Source organism: Patagioenas fasciata, chromosome 17 (genome assembly GCF_037038585.1).
Source record: "Patagioenas fasciata isolate bPatFas1 chromosome 17, bPatFas1.hap1, whole genome shotgun sequence".
NCBI lineage: Eukaryota > Metazoa > Chordata > Aves > Columbiformes > Columbidae > Patagioenas > Patagioenas fasciata.
In genome coordinates this window covers 14317737-14326765 of record NC_092536.1, presented here as the reverse complement: position 1 = coordinate 14326765, position 9029 = coordinate 14317737, and the positions used below count along the sequence as shown (strand labels likewise).

Here is a 9029-nt window from a genome sequence, read left to right as displayed (position 1 = left end):
TGGTGTGACTGCCCGGAGCCCCTGCCATGTGGGCTCTGCCCCAGCTGGGTTTTGCTAGGGAGAGGGCATTGGGGATAGAGAGAGGGCAGGGGAGGTGGGGAAGACTTGAGGGAGTTGGGCTGGGCTGGAAAGGACCTGGGAGAGGAAAACATCAGTATGTATCTCATGCTGCATGACGATTCAGGGTGAAGACTCACATCAGGGGTTTGTGGTGCAGAGCCAGGGCTTGTGAAAGGGATCAAAGACATGCAGGTGCAGGAGAGATGAGGCTGTTCTGTGCCCTTGGTGACATGAACAGACCAGGAATGTGGCCTAGGCTTTTGTCACCACCCAGCCATTGTCCGTTTCTCACGGGTCATTTCCAGTGCTGGCCACTCAGCCCAGGTTTATGGGTGAGGTTCCCTGTGAGGCCATCTCCATCCTCCTGCTGGGCTCAGGGCCTGTCTCAGGGAATGGCCAGCCCTGCCCAGCCTCTCTCCTGGCCCAGACCCTGGCAGAGCCTGGAGCAGGGCTGTCTGTGACCCCACAGCTGACATGGCACCTCCAGGAGCTGGGAGAGGCTTCCTAACAGGAAGGCCACGGAGTAACGAAGCACCAAGGACTGATGAGGGCATCACACTGGGAGACCGTTCCACACCCCAGCTGCACCCTGTCCTGTGCTGAGCCTGCACCGTGGGGCTGTGGGACAAAGTGTGGGGCAGCAGCGATGGGCTGTCACAGCACAAGATGCAGACAGGGGCCACAAAGCAGCTGCCAGGGGTGACAGCAAGGACAGGTGCAGAGAAGGAGTTCATGTGCATCGCCTTTGCTGTGCAGGGATGGCTTTGGGAAAGGCAAAGCTCACCTGGAGTTGGTAGTTTTAAGAAAAGTCGAGAGAAAAACCAAGAGCTTCAACAGCTACCTCAGAGACCAAGGCTGAACAAGGGAAATGTGGGGATGCTGCTTAGGGGAATTTAATAACAGCAGATTTAATAACAGCAGAGAGTGATGATGATGTTGAGGGACTCAATGCCTTCTGTGCCTGGGTCTTTACTGAAACACCTTCCCAGGCTTCTGTGCTCAATGAAGCCGTTCAAGGAGGAGAGCATGTCTTGGCAGGAACCTCAGGAAACCCCACCAGGACAAACACCAGTGTCTGTCCCTGCAGGGGACTCACCCTGGCAATGACACAGGCTGGGGCTGCCTGGCTGGAAGTGGCTCTGTGGGAAAGGTCTGGGTGGACAGGGAGCTGGACAGGAGGCAGCGTGTGCCCTGGTGCAAGGGAGGCCAGGAGCACCCTGGGCTGTGCCACCAGGATCGAGGAAAGGGATCCTCTGGAATACTCCATCCTGATTTTAGATCCCAATTCAGGAAAAATATTGGCAAGCTGGAGTGTGCTTAGCAAAGGGCCTCAGGACAGCCAGGGACTGGAGCACTTTGCCTGTGAGGAGAGGCTGAGGGAGCCGGGCTTGTCCAGCCCAGAAAAGGGAAGGCTGACAGGACTTCATTACAGCCAGTCAGTACCAACGAGGAGGTTGTGGAGAATGTAGAGCCAGGCTCTTCAACATGGTGTGTGGTACAAGAAAAAAAATACAAGGATGTCCAGTCTCTGTCCTTGGAGGTTTTCAAACTCTGATTGCATCAAGGCTTGAACACCTCGGTCTGACCCAGTTTGTGACAGGTGTGGTAGGTGCACTTGACCCCACCAGCCAAACCAGAGCAGTTTGGTCCAGGCTCCAGGGGAGGGAAGGGCCTGAGCCGTAACCAGGCCAAGAACTCCTGACAGGAGACCCACAGGGAAGCACAACAGCAGCTGAACGGCAGTAGTTTGTGGGTGCAGGGAGTCTTGTGCAGACTTTTCCTACTGTGTGCAATCTGACTACGAGTCAACCAGTTCATTCTATAAATACGACAGCCTGGATGAGCCACTTTGAGCTCTCCCTGCTAAATACGTGAGCTGTATGGTAATGGTTTTACTACTCACAGGTCAGTGGATGAGCCTAACTCAAGCTCAATATTAATCATTTAGCTTAAGTAGATGCACACTAAATATAATGAATTATTCAGAGACATAAGGTTGTATGATTTTTAATATAATCTTTGCTTCATGTTACTTGGTAAGCTGGATTTCCTGAAATTGTAAGCTGTAAAGTCCTCCTCATATTTACCAAAAGCAATTACAAACTACACTGGACACTTGCGAGATAAGGTCCAGTTTGCACTTTGCTGGGCAAAATGGAACTGACTGGGAAAAACAATGATCCAAAGCTAACGTGGAGACATTACAGACATCTGCAAAATGGGACCTATTTTGCACTTTGCTGAGAAGAAAGCATTTATTCAAACAAAACAGGACCTGCAAGGCTATGGACCATAAACAATGTCCACAGCTGAATGAAACAAAGGCCCACATGGAATCAGAGAAAAAGATCCAATGAGAAGCAAGAAGACCCCAAAGTGAACAACTTCTGTTGTTTCCAAGCAATCGTGGACCACCAGCTCTGAAATAGGTCCACTAAGGAAAGAAGCTGGATTGACAATGTTAATAGTGACAATATTCATATCATCTTGTTCAAACAACATTGCCTGGCACTTCAGGAATCTCAAGGGGGACAACCCACGGCTACCTTTTTGTTCCAGTATGGTTATGACTGTATGGGACACTAACACAGTCACTTTCTGTCCCGTAGTAAACTTGCAAGGTCCTGTATGTTGAGTGCAACTGCTGCCACAGCTCGAAGAGGAGCACTGCTGGATCTCATCCTCACTAACAAGGAGGGTCTGGTTGAAGTGGTAAACATTTGAGGGCTGCCTTGGCTGCAGTGACCATGAGATGGTGGAGTTAAGGATCTCACGTGGCAGGAACAAAATACCAAGCAGAATAGCAAACCTGGACTTCGGTAGGGCTAACTTTTCAAGCAATTGCTGTGGGAAATCCCGTGGGCAAGGGTACTTGAAGGTAAAGGGGCCCAAGATAGTTGGTTAGCATTCAGGGACTGCTTCTACCATGCTCAAGATCAGAGCATCTCAACACGTAGGAAGTCAAGGAAGGGAGCCGGGAGACCTGCGTGGTTAAACAGAGAACTGCTGGGCAAGCTCAAGTGGAAGAGGAGAGTTTACAGATCATGGAAGAAGGGGCTGGCCACTTGCGGAGAATATAAGGCTGTTGTCAGAGGGTGTAGGGAGGCAACTAGGAAAGCTAAGGCCTCCTTAGAATTAAACCTGGCAAGAGGGATCAAGGACAACAAGAAGAGCTTCTTCAAATACACGGCAGATAAAACTAACACCAGAGGCAATGTAGGCCCACTGATGAACGAGGTGGGTGCCCTGGCGACAGAAGATACAGAGAAGGCAGAGTTACTGAATGCCTTCTTTGTCTCTGTCTACTCTGCCGGAGGCTGTGCTGAGGATCCCGTATCGCTGATGCCCCAGAGGAAGGCAGAACAATGGAGGAGTTTGCCTCGGTGTGGACTGGGTTAGGGAGCAGTTAGGCAATCTGGACATCCATAAATCCATGGGTGCGGATGGGATGCACCTGCAGATGCTGAGGGAGCTGGCTGAGGTCATTGCTGGACCGCTCACCATCATCTTTGCCAAGTCTTGGGAAACGGGAGAGGTGCCTGATGACTGGAGGAAAGCAAATGTCACTCCAGTCTTCAAAAAGGGCAAGAAGGAGGACCCGGGTAACTATAGACCGGTCAGCCTCACCTCCATCCCTGGGAAACTGATGGAATGACTTCTCCTTGGTGCCATCTCAAGGCAGATCAGGGAGAAAAGGGTCATTAGGGGCAGTCAGCATGGCTTCACCAAGGGGAAGTCATGCATAGCCTTTAATGAGGACAAAACCAGGTGGATAGATTATGGACATCTGCCCTTACTTATGGCTTCCCATCCACCTAGTCAACTCTTTAACCATTTCCTGGTCCTCACCACTGTCTCATTCTACAGTCCCCCAATAGAGGGGATTGGATCCTGGTGCTCTCAGCCTTTACCAGTGTTTGTGGGACAGGACTAAGGAAAACAGGATAAATTGAACTCGTTTCTCAGCTCCTCCTTCCTTTTTGGAGAGAAAGCATTGTTTCACAGCTGATGGGAGGCCAGGAAGGAAAATGTAAGTATGTAGGGAGTATAAGCTGTGGACCAGAGTGGAAAGAAGCCAAACATACCACGTGATGCATTATCTGACTCAATTAGAGCATTGTCTCATTCTGCCAGACAAATTACCACTGAGATGCAGTTAAACAGCCACATTTAGCTAATGGTAGAGTAACAACCACTCAGTGTTACGAGTTAGATGAGCTTTGTGCATCATTTGCTTAGAGTGTCTCAGCTCAGGAGGCAGTTGAATAAAGACAGTTTATTGTAAATGCGCTTAGCATGATGGCAAAAAGCTGCCTGAGCATGCTCTATGAAATCTTAACTCCCAGCTGCATCCCACTACATACCAAAGACATAAATAATTATGCAAGTTGTAGTCCAGTGGTAAAATCTAATCCAAAATATTTTCACCAATGTTGACTTTTTTAATGCTGTGAAGCATAGCACAGGAGTCCATGTAATAATAGAAATCTCTGCTTTTTTCTTGCAGGGAAAGAGTGTTTTCTGCCTTGGTAAGACTGATATATAAAAAAGCACACAGTTCTAAGTTAATACTTGTTTATTAGAATCTCATCTAAAGATTTTTAAATGGAAAATTCACTCTTCATGACACTTAAGGATCAAAATCTTAAAGCTTGTTGCTTTTTCCAAAAACTCTAGATTGTGAAGAAAAAGACATTATAATCCCACATCTTAAGAACATTACTTCGAAAATGTGAACAAAATAGAACTTCATTTAAAGCATTTAATAGCTGAGACAAGCAGTGTGAAAAAAAGTTGAATTACAAGAGAAACAAAACAACCCAACATTCACACTACAAGTTTACCTTTCCACAACAATTAGTACTTCCAGGTCAGTTCTTCCCACCAAAAAGATGTTGCAGAGGTGAAAAGATTATGCTATGGAAACAAGAAGAGGAAAGAAAAGAGCACATTATACTTAAAATACTTCCCTGAGAATTGTAATAATAAGGTGATTTCTGTCCACCAGAAAGACACAACCCCAGCACAAAATACTACAGAGGACAACTGAAAAGACAGAGGGAACAAAAATAACAACTTGTGCCATAATGGTCTAGTCTCAATAGTTAAAGGGACTGCTATACATTATGATGGTGAGTGAAAGATTGGCCATGAGCCGGCAATGTGCGCTCACAGACCAAAGGCTGATTGTACCCTGGGCTGCATCCCCAGCCCCGTGGCCAGCAGGTTTGGGGGATCCTGACCCTCTGCCCTGCTCTGGTGAGACCCCCCTGCAGTGCTGGTCCAGCTCTGGGTCCTCAGCACAGGACACACATGGAGCTGCTGGAGAGGGGCCAGAGGAGCCCCAGGAATGACCCGAGGCTGGAACAGCTCTGCTGGGGGACAGGCTGGGAGAGCTGGGGTGTTCAGCTGGAGAAGAGAAGCTCCAGGGAGACCTTATTGCAGCCCTTCCAGACTTAAAAGCGAACTGATAATCAAAGATGGGGACAGACTGCACTTGTCAAAAACACCTCCAACAGCTTTAGAGCACTGATTCAGCCAACAATGCCCAGCAACTGTTTGCACTGTCACTCTAATTTCTATTTGAAATGGTACCTTTGGGAGTCAAAGTCACAAAGGCTGCAGTTGCTAAGTGGCCAAATAAAGGTCATACCTACCTTAATGGGACAGGAAGGCCCTGATAGAAGACGAAATGCTTTAGTCCCTCAGAAAGCAGGCTGTAGATGGCCTTCCTCAGTTGATAAAAGCCCCATTGTATAAGGGCTGAGACTGAGGTCAGTAATCCCCCCTCAGGAGACTTTTCCCCAAAAGCAGCTCAAAAGAGGAAGATTTATTGGGAATGTCGCACCTTCCCACAAGACAAAAGGACATCTGTGAACATTCCTTTGCCATGGGAGACTTTGGTTTAACCACAGAAAAGAAGAATCAATTCTTCGAGATCATGTAGAATCACTTGAACTGCCAGAATCAGGCATAGCCTCTGACACAGGCTTGGACATAGCCTGGACTCTATCTGCTCAGAGCTGCAGGATTAGTACCTTCTCCAGAATTTTGAGAGACTTCTTCCTTCTGATTCCATGTTTCCTTTGTTTGCCATTTCGTCCACTTGCTGCAGCAGCTGCATTGCACCCTCAGCCTGACCGGTTGCCGCTCTTTGTTCAAGGGTAGATTCCACAGGTCTCCCTGTAACAAACAGCAGCAGGAACCGAGACACAAGCTTGCTCTCTCCACACTCCCTGCACACCCAACAACAGACCCTGAAACTGAGAGGTGGGCCCAGACCTGGACTAACGTGACACCCACGAGCTTTCAAAGCAATTGCAGTGCAGACCGATTTGGAGACAGGCTCCCATCTCACTGTCCAGCTCTGAGTCACATAGCCCAGCTCTATGGATGGGAATTTGTTATGCAGGAAGACAGTCTCAGCCAAAATGACTGGTGACCTACCACTTTACAGTGGTTGTAGTTCCTGATCTCATATGCTGGAAAACACCCAACACGATTTTTTGAGGAAAACTAATGCAAATGTAGTCATTGTGGCTTTTGATTTAAGATTACCAATTTAAAGGAAACCATTCAGGAATTCCTTACTTACAGGAACTCACTTGGTTACAGCCGGTGGTAAGGGATGCTGGACTGAACTCACACCCATCTTCTTTGGAAGAATTCTGAAAGGAAAAAAACCCAAGAACTGTTACACAACATAAAGTTCTATTGTATGGGAGATCTTTGTTTGTTTGCTTGCTTTAAGAATTAAAACACAAGGCCTACCCTCTTCGTTTTTTTTTTTTCTGATACTATGAGGACGGTCTCCACCAACATATTTCTACCCCTCCCTCCTCAGGACATTCACAGGACTAACATAAAGTTGCAATTCATTTAGCAGACCTTAAGATATCAGATAGTGAAAGAATAAGCAGCAGCTATGGCATAGACACAGATTTTAAAAAACATCAACAGAGGTGCTGTGGGCAATAACAGCCACTGGACAATGCAGGTCCTAGACTTTAGCCCTGCTGTGACGGCGTTGTAGGAAACAGAGTAACAGGGAAGGGACAAAACTGAAAAGCACCAGAAGCAAGAGGTGAGCCAGGAATACACATTAGGAAGGCTAGCAGCAACACAAAGTACCACAAACAACAAAATCAGCATGTAAGCTTACTTAAGAGGGAGTAAACCAACTGTGTCATAGAGAGAAGATTAGAGAAGAATACAGCCACTCCCTGATGGCATTTCTCTTGCACTAAGCTCAGGTTCATGTAAAATACCAAACTTCAGACGGCCTCAGAGCATTAACTGAGTTAGGAAAATTATCTGCAGCAACAGCCTGAGCATCTCTCAGCTCTCTTTCTTTCTTTCACTTCTACTGGTGCACTTGGTAAGTGGTAAGATGTGCGGGCTCGACTCCAACCACGCTGAACAGACAGCCCACTGTCAAAATCACAAGCCTAGAAGGCATCTGGATGAGAGCTGACGATGCAATCTATTTAACAGCCATGTGACTGCGGCAATTCTGTGCTCCTCCTGAATCCAGTGCTCATGTTGTAAAGTCAGTCCTACATGTACTAAGTAGACAGATTTCCTTCATGTTTAACAAGACCCTTCCCTTCTTGAGATGCATCCCGAAACACCATGTGGATGTGGATAAAAAGTCATACACTGCTGATAAACTGAACAAGAACCCTGGAGGAACAATCAGAAGAATCTTGTGGAAGTACAGGTGCTACTGATACGTTTTTTTCCCAAATCAATTCTTTCTTCTCATCCTGAATACGAAAGAAACAAGGTGGAGAGCAAACCGAATGGAAAGTACATCACAGAAGCACCTGGCTCTGATCTCATAAAATGCACATAAGGGAGACGTCATCTGACCATTTCACGCAGTGCTCGTGACATCTGCTCTGGTATTCATAAACACAACAGTTTGTGTCTGGACAGCCCTCTCAGTGTAACAGTGCCCTGACTAGTGCAAATTTCAGGTATACGCCATGGTGACATGAGCATCTGTTCTTCTCACTTTAACTGGAGTTTGCTGAGTTGATGATTCATTCATCAGAGTTACAGTTTACCTGTGAGTAGCTCAGGACATGTCTTCCTGCATCAGCTAACACAACCATGAGGTTACAGTGGTCTCTGCCACCTACCACATTGCTCCTCAGGGTCCAACAGGCTAATCTGGAGCTCCACCTTTCAAGGACTCTAACGTTTGGGAAATTTAGCCACTGTAAAAGGAGCAGAAGCATTATGGAAGCAGTGATTACAGCAAAGTGGGGAATAAAACAATCACCTTTCAGAGGATGACCCTTATCCCACCAACAGAGTGTTTGGAGCACCTGAGGAAAGAAGCCAGAAATGACATGTGTACAGACCTGTCACTAATCCTGCACAGGTAAGCTGAAGCGGGAAAGAAGTGATACAGGTCTTACAGATAAACAGGCTTTGTGTTCTAGATAAGTTCTTCTGTACTGAATGTTCCTGAGGAGTTGCCAGGCAGTCTCCTTACTGAGAAAGTTTTGGGCTTCCTTTGCAGACAATCCCAAAAGGAATGAGTCTGCCTCCTAGAAAATACTTTCTCCAAAGAGCTGGAGAGGGAGTAAGACCAGGAAGGTGATAGTGTGGTAGGGATTTGAACTAAATTTAGCATGCGTATCAGCAGCCAGAAACTAGAAGAAACACACTGGGACATTTGGGAGGATGGGCAACAGCCAGGAGGAACAGAACAGGGGTGTTAGGGAAGACCATGTTACCTAAAGGGTGCACCTAACTGCAGCTGTCAGAGCAGCCTTTTAGCCTCTGGGCTAAGAGAAAAAGAATCTCTCGCTCCTGACGAGGGTTCTGGAGAACAGCAGTTTTAAAAAGCAACTGCCAATCCCTCTGGAACAATCCTATTGTAAATTTGTCTTCCAGTGCCACAGTGAGAAAAGTCATGTCACTGTTTCAAGAAGAGGTAGATGCCTGACAGGCTACCT

General features: G+C 47.1%; 1 protein-coding gene across 1 annotated transcript in view; it reads right to left on the bottom strand.

Annotated features, from left to right (window-relative positions):
- Window positions 1-4688: 4688 nt before the first annotated feature.
- MAJIN (membrane anchored junction protein) overlaps window positions 4689-9029 on the bottom strand; it is an 18658-nt gene continuing 14317 nt past the window's right edge. The window contains exons 9-11 of the mRNA XM_065851754.2: window positions 6656-6728; window positions 6099-6243; window positions 4689-4977 (exon numbers count right to left, since the gene is read on the bottom strand). Coding sequence (XP_065707826.1) covers window positions 4932-4977; window positions 6099-6243; window positions 6656-6728 — 264 coding nt within the window. The 3' untranslated portion in view covers window positions 4689-4931. The remainder of the gene's footprint in view (window positions 4978-6098; window positions 6244-6655; window positions 6729-9029) is intronic.